The sequence below is a fragment of the Sceloporus undulatus genome, chromosome 6 (assembly GCF_019175285.1).
Source record: "Sceloporus undulatus isolate JIND9_A2432 ecotype Alabama chromosome 6, SceUnd_v1.1, whole genome shotgun sequence".
In the NCBI taxonomy this organism is placed as follows: domain Eukaryota; kingdom Metazoa; phylum Chordata; class Lepidosauria; order Squamata; family Phrynosomatidae; genus Sceloporus; species Sceloporus undulatus.
In genome coordinates, this window is record NC_056527.1 from 22,926,660 (window position 1) to 22,946,695 (window position 20,036).

Consider the following 20,036-nt stretch of genomic DNA (forward strand, 5'->3'; position numbering starts at 1 on the left):
GGGTGATAGAGTCTCCTTCCTTGGAGGTCTTTAAACAGAGGCTGGATGGCCATCTGTCAGGGATGCTTTGATTTGGATTTCCTGCATGGCAGGGGGTTGGACTGGATGGCCCTAGTGGTCTCTTCCAACTCTACGATTCTATGATTCTATGATTTGCTAAGAGAAGTGTATGGATAAGATCCTGAACTAGGAGACAGAGATGTAGAGATCTCCCAATATTACCAACCAAAAGCTAACTTTTCAACATACCCCCTTCAATATGGCCACTACCTTGCTGCCAGAGAGCAGGAGAATGAGAGATGCCATGTCCAGTGATCTTCCTATAGCTGGATGCATTTTTGCTCATCCACCTGCTTTCCCATAATACAGAAATTGCCATTTTGTGGTGACTGCACTGCTGAGAAGGTGGGTTTGGGGGGAGTTTTGATTGTGTGTGCAATGACGATAAAAATGCATTGTGATGATGATATATATATATAGGACATCCTAAGTACTGAACAGGATCCCAGCCTATATTTTACTTGTAACACAAGCAATATTTCAACAGATCATCGTGTTGTTTTTGTTGTTCTGTGCCTTCAAATTATTTCTGACTTATGGCAACCCTACGGTGAACCTATCATGGAATCTGCTTGGCAAGATTTGTTCAGAGGGGTTTTGCCACTGTTTTCCTCTGAGACTAAGAGAGAGTAACTTGCCCAAGTTCACCCAGTGGGTATCCATGGTCAAGTGCAGAACTGAACCCTGGTCTCCAGAGTCCTAGTCCAACACTCAGATTCCATTCTGGATCACAGACCACCATGAGAAAACTGTAAATAGTTAGAGAGCACATGTTGTTTGTGAATATTGTTAAATAATTTCTTACTTTGTAGTAGAAACACTTTCACTGGAGAGCATTTCAATATGCATTTTATAGTAAATAAACATTTTAACATGCACTGTGAGAAGAAACTTGAAAGCAGACAGTTTAGAAGTAAGACTCAGTATAGGTCACTTGCCTGATTGTATGGAATATAGCAGATATAATGAGCTCAATGTGAACTGCAACAGCCATATAACGTGGCTCATGGAACGCTGAGGGTACTGTCCGCACTGCATAGCAGAGATAAACACCCCACAAGAGGAATACAAATTCAGCTGAAAGAGGAATAGAAAGAAATGTTGTTTTTAACATTTTTGGCTTAAAAATAAGAGAAGAAATCTGGATGATTCCCAGGAGATTATCAAGCGGGGGGAATTGGGGAAGAAAAGGGCATACTCCCAGCAAAGTCACGTGATCGCACTGAAAATTTTCAGATAATGGAGTTTACTGCACTGTTCCTACTCGGTCCAGCCTCAGAACGGAACGGAAGGAGCAGGAACGAGTGCGGAATGAGTAGGGGACGGATTTTACCACACATACCAGTCCCTCACTTGTTCCATTCCCCCTCTCTTCCATTCTTAATCTGTTCCAGGTGGGGCAATTTTTGAGAACTGTTCAGAACAGTTCTCAAAAACTATTCCCTTCTGGAACAGAATGGGCATGGAAGAAAGGGGGAACGGAACGAGTGAGGGACTGGTATGTGCAGTAAAATCCATCCCCTACTCATTCCATTCCCTTTCGTTCCGTTCTGAGAACGTCCCTGAAGCGCAGTGCAGTAAGCTTTGATGTCTCACTTATCCAGGACTTAACCCATGAAGATCCAGGAATGCTTCAGCAACAAACCATTCCTGGGACTTCTCCATGAATGGTTTGCTGCTGAAGCATTCCTGGATCTTCACCAGATAAGTCCTGGATAAGTGCAATATGTTTGAAAATCTTCAGCATGATTGCACGACTTTGCTGGGAGTATGCCTTTTACTCCCAGCTCCCCCCCACCCCGTCTGATAATCTCCCCACTCTCCCTTTCTTTATATATACATGAAAACATTCAACAGACAGACAACTGAAGCTGCCAATGAAGGAAGGGATCTCATCTACACTTGGTTCTCATGTTTGCACTAGATGAGGGAATTTGACTTCCTCTTAGGCCAATGTAAGCTTGTTGGGATTCCATGCTTCCATGAGTGCCATGGAGGAAGATCAACATGGAAGCCAAGTGGGCGGGTTAAAAAGAGACAGCGTTGCATTGTACTCTGCTAGATTGCTCACGTGCCTAAATGGGATCCCATACATTAGTCAGGCCTCTTTGCACACATTCCAGTGAACCATGGAATCCATTCTAGCTTACCCACTCCCCTTTTGGAGTTTCAAAAGAACAGAATATTTACATCTGCCAGAAATTTGTAGAATAAAATTGCTTGGTCCTGCTCATACTTAGATAGGAAAGACACGATACTACTAAATGTGTGTATCAACATGCACCTTGGGACATGCCCTGTCCCACTGTGTTGTACAATTCTGTTAGTGCTGTATATTTGTGTTCTCTGGAGGCCCTACCTCACCTTAATAGAGCTTAATAGGGCTACAGAGATATCTGATATCTCCCATATATTTCTGTCACCCATCCATGCTGCATTTCAAACTAGAAGTTAAGTGTAAAACTAGGTGTTAAGATTAATCTACTTCCCTCTCATAACAGGACTTCCTCAGAGATATGTGCCCTAGCAGACTTGCAAATTAAGCCTGTAGTCACCTTCCAGTGACCAGTCATAAGACAAGTTACTCTAAATGAAATACATACAGGTGAAGAAAAACACATACTATTATAAACACCAATTTAGGGAACACCACTGCAAAAAGCGTGCTAAATATACCATTTAACTTTATGTTTATCACATATATTTATAACATACTTCTTCATCTGGCATTTTAACAACATATTGACCACCCTTCACACCAGTTTTTAAGTATGGGAAGACAAGATCCATTTTACTGATGTACCACATAAAAACTTCTTGAACATGTAGCTCCCTAACATCCTAAGTGCAGTCCCTCAATGATGCCCCAAATGCCCCCAATCTGCTGAATTTCCACTGATTGCAAATAAACTGATAGCAGTGGGGAAAGAGTTTGAGGAAAATTATCTTATTTTGAATCTCCAGAGACTGGCCATGCTGTGTGGGGGATTTTAAAAGTTCAGTTGCAAGCTTTGATGAAAAGCCATCTTTTTCAGCATCATCAAAGGACAAAAGAACGTTCTCCATTCCAACCCATCTGCAAGATCAAAGAGATTTCTCATCACTTCCAACATGCAGCTCTTTCAAGGTAAGCCAGCATTCCCTGACATCTTGTCTTATTCCACATGGAAGTAGCTATTATGATTTATTCCCATATAGAATTTTTAAACCCCCCCCCCAAAAAACTACAGGATTCTCTTTTAGCCAGTTTTCAAATGTGCATTTCCCAAGACTCATGAATGTTTTCTTTCAAATGATTGGACTTCAGATGGAGTAGCTTCTTTTAAATTAAAATGCTTTCATGAATCATTATTGAAAGAGCCACCTGGAAGAGTCCATAAGTAATGAGAAATAAGAATATGTACTAGAAAAAGACAGGACCTTGTTATCGCATTCCAATCTTATCAAGAAATTGGCAGCTCTGGCCTAGAATATATTCATACCACCATGTTAGGAATATATTTCTACTTCTATTATATTTTTTATTTTATTTATTATTTAATTTATATCATGCCTTTCTCCTGTATGGGACCCAAGACACTTAGGATGGCTAATAATACGAAAAACAAAAACAAAACCAGCTTTGCTCTCCTGCTGGAATATAGTCATATTGAGCTGACATTTACAGAAGGCAAAATATGTCTGAACCTGCTAAGCAGTGGCATTCAAGGCTGTCTGAAACACACTGACACAGAAATAAACTTTAACTAGTAAACATCCCCAAGACTGCAGCCTAACAGGTTTATGGTGACATTAGGTTCCATAAGCCAAAAGCCAATTTTAATACAGCCATTTCATAGGTCAACGGTGATATTATTCTTGTGGGGAAAATAAGTAAGGAATTTTTACAGCACTCTACAAATTTGTTAGTAAGAAAGCACAGTTTCTCCTGCATTGGCCATATCACAGTGTTCTTAAGTGATCATGCTGGTGACCTAAATATGCAGCATTTTGGAAGGAACAGCGCTGTTGGCAGTAGGCACTCCTTTAAGTCTGAAAGCTTCAAGCTGAAAATCCTTTAAACATACTTACAGTCTGATCTCTAGAATTACTGATCCAGCAAAGAGATGTGTAGAACAAAGATGGCTTGCTGGCAGACCACCACTGCATGTTTGGTACTGCCGAGACTGGTCCCAGCCAAGCCATGAGGTTCAGTTAGAACATCAATGACAGATGATGCCAGTGGATCCATGAATCCATTCCAGGGCTTAGTCTAAATATTCAAGGAGCCATCCCAGGCTTGTTTTGGTTGTTGCTGTTGTTAAGTGCCTTCTAGTCATCTCCAACTTATGCCAAATTTATCATATGGTTCTCTTACAAGATGCATTCAGAGGAGGTTTACCACTGTCTTCCTCAAAGCTGGGAGAGAGTGACTTGACCAAGGTCACTGTCTCACTCCAGAAATGTGTGTCATTTCAGGCCTCTCCAAGGGTTCTTTCTGTGCCAAACACTGACACACATTAGTGCTATAGCATAAGCTTTATTGATGGTAAAGGATAGAAAATATGGTACACAACAGAAAAGTAGTGAAGATTTACAGTAAGACATAAAATAAACCCAGTACATGGTAAAACCTCAGTTTCAAACACAACAACACTTCTCCAGGAACTCCTTCAACATGCTCAGGTCCCCAAGCGCTATTCAGATCTTTTCTATCCCCTTCTTCATAAATGCCCCCATCCAACTCTATTTTGACCTCTTTATATCTGACTAGTCCCATCTGATCATTTGACAGGCAAACCTCTCTAGGCTATGTCTTTTAGACATAGCCCCCACAGCCACAGCATATCAAAAGCTGTGATTAGATTGTTCTTTACCCCCACACACATACACATTATGAGGGGTCATGAAGGCTTTAAGAAATGCATTAAATACACTTTGTTTGTTTAAAGTTTTTAAATACATTTTAAAATTTAATGCATAATTGTTTTAACCTTTCTATTTATACAGTTTAATGTGTTTGTATTATTTAAAATTGTATTGTTTGTTGGGGAAGACTTTCCAATGGGCCTCTTAAGTTTGACATGGCTTGGACCTCTAGCCTGCCTTAATTCCCTCTATTCTGTTAGCAAGTTCTTGCTTCATTGAGAAAAAAAATGCAATTTCTGTAACTGACAGATAGCTCTACAATGAATTGGAAACCTTATAGGTTAAAATGGCTCCTTCTCAAAATATGGGACCCTCTATACCATCCTTTTCCAACCCGGTGCCCTCCAGATATGTAGAATTACATCATCCATAATTTCTCTAAACATTTAGGATTAAGATGTTGAGCTCACTGTTTCATTTTTAACCAAGATGCAAAAACAATAACCATATCAAATAGTGAAAGAAAAAGATGCATGCCTATCATGACTCACAAGAAATGTTTTCCTGTTTTAACAGCAAAGGAATTGCAAAGAGAATTTTGGCAACAATTACTATGCCATCTGAATTTGCTTCTCTACTTCCTCTTCTTTCTCTCCTTTTCCTTTTACCCTTTCTCTGTGCCTTTGTTCATCTCTCTCATGGCAGATGTCCATACTCCTTTGTGACGCCCACATCATACTTTGGAAACAGACACTACAGGGCAAACTTGCACTAGAGACTACCAAACAAAACATATCATCATACCTCCCCACACACAGTAGCTACCACCCAGTTCCCCTCTTCTTCCATATGCAAACTCTATTGGGGGGGGGGGAGGGCCAAATGCCAACATCTGCTCCTTTGCCTGAGGAGCTGTTAGGTAAGGCTGTTGGCATAAGAAAAAATCAAGTCTGCTGTTGCAAAAATTCCTCTTTTCAAGAATCCTTGGGCAAACAAAGCCTTGACTTTGACCGCAAACATTTTGAGGAACTGCACAGCAGATCTTGGACTAGACCTTTCTTTGAAGCAAGAAGAAAAGCACCCTTCTCCTGTGGACTTCTGTGCCCAACTCCCATGGACTTCACTAAGCCTGGTGTCATCCCCCTCCACTGACCTCCTCCCATGCCACACCATACAGAATCATTAGTACAGTAATGTTTTTAGTACTAATATTAACTCATAAAATGTAATTCCCATATATCACTGAATATAATGGGAATAGCTGTGACCCAAACAATTGGCAAAATTAAAATTATATCTTTGAAAAACCTGGGGCCTCTCTTTTCTCTTCCTCCACATTATGAGTCTCACCCCACTCACACCATCTCTTTAGCATTTTAATGGGTTGCAGGCAAACCCCATACCCCATTTCTGCCCAAAGGCAGATGTTTAAGGAACAGTGGTGTTGCCCTCTCTTAGGGTGTCACCTGGTGTGGTTTGCACCTCCCTGCACCCTGTTAGTGATACCACAAGGCTTCTCTGCCTCACCAGCTGTCAGATTCACACATCTCTGACTGAGAAACTGAAGTTTCTATACTGATTGGCTGGGTTTCTCTATGGCTTTTGGTCTGAGCTTGGAAGTTACTTTTTCTGCCTGAGGATGATGATCAGTTTAATAGGAGGAATAATCCAACATATTGGGACGATGTCAGGTTCATACTTTTCAGCCTTCATAGATAAAAACAAGAAAATGTGTGTTCAAACATCAGTGTGTGGTCAGGATGGCAAAACTTATTAATGAAGAACATGCAAGCTAGGAAAGGTGCAGCAGTTTGCTTTTACCTGAGTCTACTGGGAAGGACAAGATTCTGCTATTCCCTCCTCTGTTTCCCTGCTGAGTTAATTGAATACAATCTACTTCTGCACTTGGAATTCAGTTTGCAGTAACTGAAGTAAGTGGAGAGTGAACTGGGACAGCAGAGGATTAATTGGGACTGTTCCTGCCAACTTGGAAGGATAGGAAGTTCTTGCAGGTTGGGAAAAACTACCTGTACAATCTTGAAGATATGGGAGGAGGCAAGTCTGCCAATGGTTTTGTTTTGTTTGTTTTTTACCCCTTGGCTTCATTTAGTCTCAAGAGAGGCCTTTTTCTGATAGAAAATCACAACTAGGCTGCATCTGTACTGCAGAAATAATGCAGTTTGACGCCACTTTATCTATCATGGCTCAGTGCTATAGAATCCCGGGAGTTTGTTGTTACACCAGAGCTCTCTGACAGGAAAGGCTAAATAGCTCACAAAACTACAGATCTCAGAATTCCATTGTATTGAGCCATGGCAATTAAAGTGGTATCAAACTGCTTTATTTCTGCAGTGCAGGTGCAGCCATAGTTTTGGAGAGAGAAAAAAGCAGGACCTGAGTCTAAAATAGCTGACCAGAGAGCTGACACATTGGCTCCCATGTATGGCCTATAGAAATCATGGAAGGAGCTTTTTTTCCCATTTTTAAAAATTAAAATAATGTTTGCAATGGGGTGATGGTCAGCCAGGTGTGGCCTAAATTTCACCCCATGCCCATGCCTAAATGATAGAATTCAGGATATGCCAAATATCTCCAAAGCTTACACATAGAGTTTGGAGTCTGAAAATGGATGAACTGCAGAAAAAGAAAACTATTAGCATTACATCTGGAAAATCCACAAAAATGGGAATCCTTTATTAGTGCAAAAAAAGACTAAAAAGTATACATCTTCTAGCTAAGCCTCACATTAAAATTATTTAATTAGCAATAACATATATATCATTCTGCTTGAAAAAACCATTTATTACCCAAAGCACCAATTATGCAACTTAAATCTATCTTGCAGAAATGGGCCAGAGGGTGGAGAATCAGGTTCATATAATTAACTCCAGACTAACATAACAATTTGCATAGAATAATCTGCAGATGTGACCAAAAATTACTGCAAGTTTTATGTGGGTGTTGGACTGTGCACTGTAATTCTGCTTATACAATAAGAACAAAGGCCACTTTGAGACAATTGTTATCTTGAAGAAATGAAACAGCAGTCTGTTTTCAGAGCAATCTGCAAAATGCCTGCCAGCCCAGACTGCTGCTGAGGGGGTTGGCATTGCGTTATCCAGAGGGTCCAGCATGACTGCTCTGCAGGGTCTGCTCTGAGAGCAGCCATGCTGGACCCTGAAGACATGACACCCCAGGTTTGGATGGTTGAATCCATGGATAAAGAATCTTTGGATACGCAAGGCCAATTATAAAACATATTGCCAGACACTGCAATAAGGTGGCTTTGTATCCCACTTTAGGGCAGCTAAGGCACCTACTTTAAAGAGGGCAGTCCTCTGTTTGAAGGCATCCTGTAGCAGAGCTTGTGAAAATCACTTTTGAAAATACAACTCCCAGAATCCCACATCTAGCATGGCTGTAATTTTTAAAAATGCTATATTTTTGGGGGGAAAGTAATGCGGTGAAATGTATAGTTCAAGCCTAGTTTAAAGATTGTAAAAGGAGAGAGGTCCTTGAGGTATTAACATCTGAAAAACAGTCTGAAGAGAAAGACAGGTCACCAAGGTACAGTCTTCCCTATAATGATGATGCATTGTTTTGCTATTTAAAAATCAACAATACTTATCTCTGCATATACACGTATGCATATACATTAGCTTATGCATATCGAGGGAGGGTATGCTCCTTTTTAGTGACATATTTTCACTTCTAGGGTGCTACCTAAACTGTCAGACTCATGCTATATAGTACAGGAATCAGCTTGTATCGCAAATACTTACCTCTGGCCCCCCAACCGTTCAGTGCATTGCATTTTGTATTTGAACAGATTCAGAAAAGCAAAAGGTCACTTTGTATTAACTGCCACTGGAAACATATCACACAAATGTCACCATAAGGAGCAGGAAGCTTTCATAACCATGATAAACTTTGCTTCCGAGGCAATGAATCATCCACACAACCTTTGAATAAGAAAAACTGGATGAAGGTAATGAGGGTTTCCTCTTGTCTCTCCCAAAAAGGACGACCTTAGGTAGAAATATGTATGTGAAAGCAAGAGAAATCAGGTAGGCCTATTGACAGAACTGTAATAACAATGGCAGCAGCAGCTTTACAGAATGAACAGTTCCCAACATTTCATGCAGAGCCAGGAAAAGTAATTTTTGTGAATTACAAGTTATAGCTAGAGGCCATGCCTTCTAGGAACTGTATGTCCAAACAGTAAATTTCCAAAGCTCTCATTTAATGGAATGTATTTCTACCACCTCTGAGTATTTCTTGGTTAAGAAGCATTGACACACATTTTCAAATGTATACAGTCAGCCCTTCATATCCATGCATTCATCCATCCATGGATTCAACCATCCACAGCTTGAAAATATTCAGAAAATATATAAATCCCCAACAGCAAACCTTGATTTTGCCATGTTGCATAGGGGACACAATTTTACTATGCCATTGTATATAACAGAACTTGAGCATCCATGGATTTTGGCATCCACAGGGGGTCCTGAACCAAACCCCAGCAGATTCCAAGGGCTCACTGTTCCCATTTAGTAGGGAACAAAAGGGGAAATTCTTTGTACAGCAGGGTAATTTCTTTATTGCATCTGCTTCTATTTTGTATTTTATTTTTATTAAAGGCTTTAAGGTTACATCAAATGCTGCAGAAATTCTGAGCAGCACAGGCAGAAGAGTGCTGCAATCAAGTCTTCCATTGGCACCTCATTGGAATTTGGAAGCATGGAACATTTGGACAATGCATATTTGTCAAATTTAATACATAATTTGTGGTGTGGTAAAAATATATATATGTTGATACCTAACGTGCAATTGTGTTTGCAACATTCAATTTTAGTTAGCTCCATGGAATTCAGAAAGGGGTGCCCAAATACAATGGTCTGCCTGCTTCCTTCCCCAATCTGGATCTCCCATAGAAACAAAAAAAAGTCATCATATTGTATCAGTGCAATGCCCAGCTTGTTTTCTTGTCCTGTGTTCAGTTTACATATTAGCCAGTCACTTTCCTGTAGCCAGCACACAAGCAGAGCATGAGTGCTACAGTACCCTTCACCTCCCAGATGTACATGACAAATTTTATTGTCTCCAAGCATCATAGCCAATGGTCATGTCATTAGTTGGTTCCAGTAACATCTGGAGAACACTGGGGAAGGCTGATTTACTATAAATCTATATAAATAATGATTTACTACTGAATCCATTCAGAATTTGCAAGATAGTTTAGCGGCAGCATCCAGGTGATACCACACTCTTTTTAGACCGTTCCAAGTTAGCAAGTAAGATGTGCTTGCATAAATGTCTATTTCAGTTTGTAAGTATTCATCATCACCTTTAAATGTAATATTCACAGAGCTAGGAAAAATTATTATTTTGAACTACAGCTCTCAACATTATCCAGCCAGTGTGGTTTCTGGCCACTGCTGGGGATACTAGGTCCTATAATAATAAAAAAAGTGAATTACTTGAAAGAATTGGTAAATTTTGAAAAAGCTACAGGTTTGAAAGTTAATCAAACTAAAACAACAATTTTGACAAAAAACATAAACCAAAAAGAAAACCAAATGTTAAGTGTGAGTTCAGGATTTAGTTTAAACAAAAAGGTAAAATACCTGGAAACAAATAAGAACTCAGATCTGTTTGAAAACAATTATAAGAAAACTTGGATGCAGATTTTAAAAGATCTATAAAATTGGAGAGGATTAAAGGTATCACAGTAGAATCGCATCTATAAAAATGTCTGTCCTTCCAAAACTACTTTTTTTGTTTCAAACATTACTGATAATTAAAAATAAATAACCTTTTATAGAATGGCAGAAAGAAATAAACACTTTTATATGGGAAAATAAAAAACCAAGAATAAGATTAAAATACTTGCAAGATGCAAATGAGATGGGAGGTTTATCCTTACTGAATTTCCAACTTTATTATGAGGCTAGTTGTCTAATTTGGATCAGAGACTGGATGACGGTCCAAAATATTAATACGTTAAAATTGGAAGGGACAAATCTGAGGTGTGAGTGGCATGCCTAGATATTTTACAATAAGGTTAACAAAGATTTTTATAAGAAATGCCTTGTTGAAACTATGGAAAAAATATAAGAAGATCATCTGTCCCAAAATACTGCTTTGGGCTTCACCGCACAAAGCTCTATTTATGTCAGAACTCCAAAGCCAATAACTAATCAATATTCCCATTCACTGTAGTTACTGTTCATATTGTTGTAATGGCTTAAAATTGTAGTCTGCCAGCTTGCTTTGCTATGGGGGTTGGGATGCTTTGGCGGGATAATTGCATAGGTCTGGAATGCACTGTTTAATTAGTAAGAGACATCTGCAGAGCTTCTCCAAGGTCACCCTGCTTTCTCTAGCCTGGGAAGCAAACAGGAGGGAGAGGTGTGGGGAGTAGAAGGCGGGAGAGTAAAAAAAGTGGGGGCCAGCCAGGAGTGCTTTTAACTTGAGGCTTGAGATTTGCTTTTCAGAGTTCACTAAAAAGTCTGTCTGATCACTTTCATTCATATCTCAATAAACTTCACTGCTTTTAAGCAAGTTGCTGTTGGAGATTATTGGTGAAGGTTGTTGGATCTTACAATTTAGAACAGACCCATACGGAAATGAAAAGTGGATTAGATATAAAAATATTGTAACCAAATGAGGGAATGTGTTTAAATGAAAATCAAGATCAAGAGAAGAGTTGGGAAAAGAAGGGATAATAATGAATTGATTTCAATATTTGCAACTGAAGGAAATATTACAAACAGATAAAAAAGAGGGACTAGAGCAGTGATGGCGAACCTATGGCACGCGTGCCAGAGGCGGCACTCAGAGCCCTCTCTGTTGGCACACATGCTGTCGCTCTGATAGGAACACAATAATAATAATGCTTTCTTGCTTCTGTACTTTGCTTTGCAAAAGAATCAATAGTTGCAGAAGGCCCATAGATTGAGCCTACAGAGTAAAGTGCAAATGGGTTGTGCTGGCCCCCACTCTTTCTTTCTGTGTGTGGCCGTAGCAAACACACTCACATAATCACCCCCTCCTTCCTCTGGAGGGCTCTGAATACAATGGCCTGTGTTTAGCAAGTGGCCTTGGAAGAGAACAGGATCAGTCTAGCTAAGTATCTCTTTTGCAGTAGCTAGCTATCTCTACATTCCAGGCTCCAAGCAGATGTAATGCCAAGAAGAAAATACAGGACCATTGAGTGAACAGTGAATGCAACCAATCGCTTGTTGTTTAGAAAACAGCCCTCTGCGAAGGGCATAAAAGGGGGGTGACAAGAAGCCATCGATGCTGCAGCCTTGGTGACACCTACGTTGGTGTGCTGCTGCCCTGCGCAGACAATAAAGCGTTTTTTATTCTAGCCAGTTCGGTCTCCTTGACTCTGCTTGTCCTCTGGCAGGCCATGGGCCTTCGGGTTCATGAGTTTGGGGTCACCCGCTACAGCTCTAGCACAGAGTTTGCCAGAGTTTCTCACTAGAAAGCCAGAGGGGCGTGGCACTTTGCAATAAATAAGTGGGGTCTGGGTTGCAGTTTGGGCTCTCGGTCTGTAAAAGGTTCACCATCACTGGACTAGAGGATAAGAATACAGAATTGGCAAATCTTCTGATATCAGAAGATAATAAATTTCTATCAAAAATTTACAAATACCTCTTGAAATTATCCACCGAGGATGAGATTATAAAAAAATAATGTTAAAATGTTGGTCATACCTTAGATACAGAGCAATGGGAAAAGACATTGAAAAAAGATTAAGTTATACTAGATGTCAAGATCTGAAAGGATCTGACCCCAAACATATTAAGTAAAATTTATAGTAATACAAAAATATGGTATACCTGTAACAAAATAAGAGAATATTGTCTTTTGTATCTACAAAAGACAATTAATAAGGTATTAGAAATAGGTTTAATACGTAAACCAGAAATCTTCTTGTTAAACTTGATAGATGAACAAAACACATTAAAGAATATTGTTTCATATGATAACAGTGGCCAGAATCATCTATGCTAAATTATAGAAAAAAGAGAAGATCCCAGATATAGAAGAATGGGAATTAAAGGTATGAAATGGTTGAAATGGATAAATTAAGCAGATATGAAAGCTCAAACAGATATTTAGAGGATTCGGAAAAGATTACACAATCTTTGACTTGGAAATGGGGGGAAGTAATCTAAGTAAAATACCATAGAAAGTAGACAGACGTTGTTCTCATTTATTTTTCTCTCTCTACTTCTGTCAAATTTATTAACTATAGATACTTACTAATAGAATTACTGATGTATACATATACAAAATAATATGTATATAACACCTGAATATTACTTAGAAAATAATCAAAATATTTGTGTATAAGTTACAGGATTTTATAGTTATAAGAGAAAATAAGTGCATAGATGTTTCATAGAAGTGTAGGATGAACAGAATTAAATATGACGAAAACTTGCAATGGAAGCTTCAGAGAACACATCTAAATGTTGGAGGGAGAGGAAGTCATTGTTTTTTAAGTCTATATTTTATGTTGAGATGTTTGAGGATAGGATGAGAGGTAGATTGGAGTTGTTTTTCCTTTCTTTTTTGTCTATTTTGGGGGGAGGGTTGTGGTTTCTATTTGTGATTTCTTTCTTATCTTACTTTTGTATTCTTACTTAATTTTCTTTCTTGCTTTTTGATGCTGTTCTTTGTTGTTTCCTGTCATTTTATCTTTTGTATTTGTAGTGTTGTATTTGTAGAAATAAAGGGTTGTTTTTTAATTAAGTATTTTTTCCAAATAGGCATGGGTATTTATTTATAACTATAGAAACACTTCATGGAAGTATGATTTCTTTACAGATATGAAAACTTTGCTAGTAGAAATGTAATTTCCTCCCCTAACCTTTCTTCAATCCAGTGGTTTACTCTCCTTCTCTACTGGTCCAGTCCAGATGAACCCTCTTTCTGCCACCAATGGCTTCATCCAGTCAGTGAAAAGATCAACCGCACTGCAACAGCAGTCACACATGTCCCAATGGCAGCAGTTACTGTGCCCAGCTGGACACCACTAATTAATCAGATATGTATTTTCGGTTGACTTTCAAGCTAGTAATTGGGAAATTGCACCAATTAATTGATTAATGCTTTCCTCTTTGCTACTTAACCATTGGAGTACACCATACATTTACACAGCAATTACAGAACACATGTAATGTTTGCAAAATATACTGGGGGAGAACTACAGTTGTGCAGCTGGACATAGGTCACCTTTTCCCTAGTTGGTTGGCCTGAACCACAGATTACAGAGCTAATTAATTATACTATATAGTCTATCTCAAAAGCTCACTTCTAAATTGCATTTACGAGACCTTTTCTGTTGTTTTTGTTTGAGTTCTGACCTCACATCTTTTGCAGCTATTAAGTGAACCATGGATCTGGAAAACTGGCTTTTCACTTCATTTCCCTTCTCAGGCTGCCTTCTCGAAGCTAATGAAGCAAAGTTGCTGTCTTTAAAATTACTAATACATGATTTTTAAAATACTATAGCACATGAGACCAAACACAAACATGGTTAACATAACAACTGGAGAAAGGGAGAATTAAAGCAAAATAATAATCTTTTGGTAATACTCTTCCCGTTCTTCTGAGTGTTAGCACTGAAATCGTCTACACCTCATTTCTGAAAGAATAGACTACACACTTCAGTGGAAGACACTGATTTGGATTAAGCTGTACATACTGTAGATCCACTAAAATAAAGATTTAGGTTAGTCACAATTGAAAAGGTTTCAGTGGGTCTGTTCTAAGTAGGATTAAGCCTGGATATCCAAGACAATATTGAACAGACCAGTGGTCATCAAACATTTTGGTAAATATGAAATTGTAATTAGATACCCTCCAACTGTCCTGCTTTGGAAATCTTAATCCTCTCTCATTCCACTTTTTCAGGTCCTATAAAGTGTCCCAGTTTCTCCCTCTTCTTACAATTTCCCTCTTTTATTCTCATCTTATTTCCATTGCTGCAAACTGAGTTCCAAGTACAAAAGTAGTTTGCACTCAGTTAACGGAGCAGGAGGAGAGGAAGGGGCAGAATCTTGCCCTTTCCAGTAGTTTCAGGCAAAATCAAACTGCTGCAGCCTTTCTTAACTTAAATGTTTTTCCTCATTAATATCTTTTGCCATCAGATATTGCTTGGCCATATGTGACCTGGTTTTCCTCTGTGAATTGTTGGAAAGTATGTATTACAATATCTGTTCAACTACAGTACTCTTGCTTTAGGGTAGTTTCCCCTATAGAAAACTGAGCAGAAAACAGTGTTATGCGGGAGTGAAGGTCAGGTTTTTTCCCAGTGATTTCTCCTAATCCCTGAGGATATTTACTAGGATGGCTCCCTTCTTCCTTCTTGTCTTTCTGTCAGAAGGAAAAGACCTTTTTATTCAACTAGTCCTTTAGCATCTATTTCCCTTCCTGCAGAAGAGGCTTTTAATTAGCTAGTGCTGTATTTTATTTTATCAGCAGTATTTTATATTGTGTTCTAAACTATCTTTATTTTTATTTTTTCATGTTGTATTTTAATCACATTGGTCCTATTTAGTTACAAGCTTACTTTGTCCCACTCTTGAGAGAAAGGCAGCATATAATCGAAATGTTAGAGATAAAATAGGCCCAGTTATTATAGCAAGAAGGTTATAGGTCAGATCCTATCTAGACATCCCTCAGTTACAGAGAAAACTTGGAAAAAGTTGTTTTCTAGACTACACATTATAAAATCTTTCAGACTCATGATCACACAGGTTAGATAGTTCTGAGACTCGTAGTCCAAAAAATATAACTTTCAAGCTCTCATTCCCATCACCCAGACTCTAGAGCGACAACTTAAATCTGCCTTTTTGAACAAAGTACCCTCCAAATGTGTTGAACTACAACTCCTACAACCAACAACAGGCCCAATGTTGTCTGGACACAGAGAGACAAACCCATACTGCATGCACCACACTGAGGAACAATATCTTATAAATTAGATGGGAAAGAACCTTAGTTTCACTTCCTTATTCAGAGTAATTTCTTAAACTTAAAATAGCTAGTCTCAGTGATTTGAATATACCATCAAAGTTAGTTATGCTTAGATTCGAGCCACTAAAAGCAATGAGAGTTAAGCCAGAAGACTAACTTGTCCCATTGATCCCAATATCTCAATCTCATTTCTTGTTACTATCCAGTGATACATGTTTACCTACAAGGCTATGTGTTAAATTGACCTTTCCAATCTCTTGTTGTCCTTCCAATCATCTGAATTATTTTTTAAAAAGCATTTTATTTGAAGATTTTTCAGTTACAAAAGAGATGGTCAATGTGTTACCAAAGAGTTACAGGCTGCTATGTGACGCCTGGGAGTAATGTCTAGTGAATTCAACGGGAGCTACGTCTGAATAAACATGAATAAGATCAAACTGTTGTATTTATGAGATTTTAGTATAATACTAACAAAAGGGCAATTACATTTTTAGCAGAACTAAACATCATCACTAATAGCAATGCTGTCTACTTACCAATAGCCATCATATAATCCCACCGGTCCACCAGGCACATATTGAAGATCAGATGATCCGATGTTTGCCCTTGACCGACAAGTGAAATGTTTCTCTCCAAATTTTGGCAGACTGCAGAGGTCCAGCCTATAAGGAACCAAACCACTACCAGAAAAATCACAGCCAGCATCTTCATCACTCGTGCACCTGTCATGTACGGAATTCGTTGAACCGTTCGGGAAAGGAACACTTTCAAAACCCTGCAAAATGAAATATGCAAAGAATTACAATATGACACTCACCCCTTCAAATGTCATCACAGTTCCTTATGGATGAGTTCAGGAGTAGGCAGCATGTGGTGCTCCAAATCTCTGCTTCCAACATCCTTCATTACTGGCTGAGCAATGAGGACTGATGGACATTGCAGTTGAACAACATCCAGAGAGTCACAGGCTACCTACTCTTGGGTTAACAGTTCTTCATATGCTCCTTTCAAAAGTGATATCTTGTTTGCTTTATTTACTTTTAAAATGACACTTTAAGCATTTCTATTGTCACACATCCTTCATTTAAAAAGTTATTTATCAAATTCAGGGTTGTTTCATTAGATTACCATATACAAGTAAAACATGTATTGCCCTTCTTTCTTAACTGCAGAATCTACCCTTCATTTCAAAACTGGGGTGCATGTGAATTATTACTGTTGATATTAGTGGTTGGTTGGATTTTTAGCAACTCCAGATGATGCAGTTAAAATTGTTCATTATTTTTTCATTGGCTGTTCAACAGTGGAACAAACTCCCTTGGAGTGTAGTGGAGTCTCCTTCCTTAGATGTCTTTAAACAGAGGCTGGATGGGCATCTGTTGGGGATGCTTTGATTTAGATTACCTACTGGATGGTCCTTGCTGTCTCTTCCAACTCTATGATTCTAAAAAAAATTAAGATTGATAAAGGAATGGCATAAAATTTGATTGATTCTTCTGAAAATTAATCTAAAAGCCCCCCAAAGCATCATTCAGAAGTAAGTAGAAAATGTTACTTGCTACATTTAAAAAAAAACAATACAGTATTGGTCCCACTCACTATATTTATTAATTGGTATAAATGGTGGTCATATAGGTTTATAAATACAGCTATTTCTAAGACTTACTATAAAACGTAACCTGAGGCCTTGCATTTGCAGTTCCAGCAGTATGATGCTATGAAATCTACCCAGAGGTAAATCCCTTTAGTTCAGTGGGAACAACTCCCAGGTGGCTAACATATTCTTCAACATTTCACAGATGAAAACAGGGAAATATGTGGCCAAGTAAGAACAGGGTGTGGTCAAGATAGCAAAAGTTATTAATGAGGAAGAAAAGGCAAGCTAAGAGAGGCTGCAGCAGTTTGCTTTTGGCTGACTCTACTGGGAAGGACAAATTTCCACTCCGCTTCTCCAGTTCACCAAGCTGAGTTAATTGAGTACAAACTACTTTTACACTTTGAAGCCAGTTTGCAGCAATTGGAGAACAAGGGGGGAAGTGGGAGGATGAGAGAAAAATGGGAACATTTTAAAAACAGCAGGAAAACTGGAATGACAGAGGATTAACTGGGACTGTCCCTGCCAAATTGAGACAGTTGGAGGATTGGGAGCTAAGGGAGCAATGTTAGCCCCCACAAAAAAGCTGAAAGAGGTTAGGAAAAAGCTGAAAAGCCTCTCCACCAGCACAATGGAGCTTCTTCATTGGCAAGCCCATCCTGGGGCCCAATAGAACACCTTCTGAAATTTCTATGCATATCCTTGTAAGGGTTCCCAATTCCCATAATTTGAGACAAAAATCTTCAAGGGAGGGGAACATGAGGTGTAGATCCACACGCTTCCTTTTCAAACACATTTCCTATAAGGCATTCCACCTACAGATTAGCACTTCCCTCTTACTTTCAATGGAAGACTTATTTTTAAAAAAATCAAAGATCAACTGAGGAAGGAGCTGAAAAGCAACCCTATTACCAATTCCTACCCTGTCATAGTGAACCTGCAGGGCTGTGAAAATGTCAGATCAACTCGCTTTGGGTTGCTCTGTCCTCCTTTATATATCAGATTGAAAGGGGGTGTAGTTCCTTATTCAGGCTGTGAAACAGCTGGTGCTGGGTGTGATTTCAGATTTAGAAATTTTGCATACATTAGCAAAGATACATTTGAAGAGGGGAAGGTTTCATAAGCACAGTGGTGGAATGGGATTTACTGGATAGTTACACAGCTGAAATGAACTTTATAAGATTCTGCAGGATAGACATTTCTATTGAACATCTATACATATACAGTACATTCATTTATATAGCTTCCCTAGAAACCTCTGTTTAGAAATACCACAAGAAATCTGCAGATCAAAGTAAACTCAGTGAAATATCTTTTAAACTATAAATCCAGATTTTCCTCTTTAAATTCAAGTGCTTTCAATAGCGTCTTTCCCCAGAAACTGCAGATGGCATACAGAAATGCTTTGGAAAAAGGAAAGCCCTGCATGACTGAAAACACCCTTGGTGGTATATTTGACAAGTGCAGCACAAAAAGCAAAACCCAAAGGTATCTTTAGCTGAATCTGTATCTATACAGTGTACAGTATATCATGAAAGGATTAACTTAATATCTGTGACACCAATTATTTTTAGAATATCCAGGTGTCCTGTTTCTTACAACCGTATCTCATCAGCAAAGCAACTTGGAGGAATGAGATTTAAAAAAACTTCTAGAAACCACTGAACCAGCAAAAAAAATCAAAGCTACTTTTGCAGCAAAGATTCGCTCTCATAGATTTTTCAAAATATTATGCCCTCTTTCTTATGGCCATCAACATTATAAATATTGAATAATAATCTTTATTTCATTTATTCATTTTAAAAAGTCTGCAAAGTGAATCATATTACAAATGGGAAATTGAGCATTTGTACCCCAAATTTTATTCTCTAGTTGAAAGCTGAAGTTTTAAAGTAATGTTCTGAATATTTTCCACATTAGTAGCTTCTCACTTCCACATATGCCCTGCAGGTTTGCAGTGTGTGTGTGTGAATAGAGGACGGGAAGGGGATTGTAAATCAAATTGTCTCATGGGTTTTGTAGTTTAGAGGCTGCATGAATAATGTAGAAGGAAGGGTTGACTAGGGGCTGCATTGACTCCAAGGCTCATTGCAGTAGCCCCTGAAACATCTACAGATTCTGGGCAAAATCAGGAGCTTGTATATGTCATATTTTACATCAGAGGTGTCTGCCACTCCAGATGTTTTGGGTTTAAAGCCCCATCAGCCAATCCCACATGGCCCATACTGATGGGCTGTGGAGGCTGTTCTTTAAAATAGTTGGAAGTATCAGTGTTTCTCACTCTGTCTTATGAGAATGCATGAAAACACATTGTATTAAATCCATCAATTTTACAGCTGGGAGGTGGGCCTCATATAAAACGTTGTGTATTAACACACAGACCATCCTCTTAGTCATGTTTGGGTTTTGGAAGATAACTAGAAATCCTTCCAATAAGGGGTCTTTCATATTACACAACTGTAGCACTACAAGTCCACTTTAATTACCTTGGCAAAATCCTATGGAAACCTAGGATTTGCAGGTTAGATAGTAG

At 38.7% G+C, this 20,036-nt stretch overlaps 1 protein-coding gene across 1 annotated transcript in view; it reads right to left on the bottom strand.

Annotated features, from left to right (window-relative positions):
- The window catches only part of GPR158 (G protein-coupled receptor 158), a 150,006-nt gene that overhangs the window by 10,411 nt on the left and 119,559 nt on the right, over positions 1–20,036 (bottom strand). Inside the window, exons 7-8 of the mRNA XM_042477554.1 lie at positions 16,446–16,684; positions 999–1,137 (exon numbers count right to left, since the gene is read on the bottom strand). Coding sequence (XP_042333488.1) covers positions 999–1,137; positions 16,446–16,684 — 378 coding nt within the window. The remainder of the gene's footprint in view (positions 1–998; positions 1,138–16,445; positions 16,685–20,036) is intronic.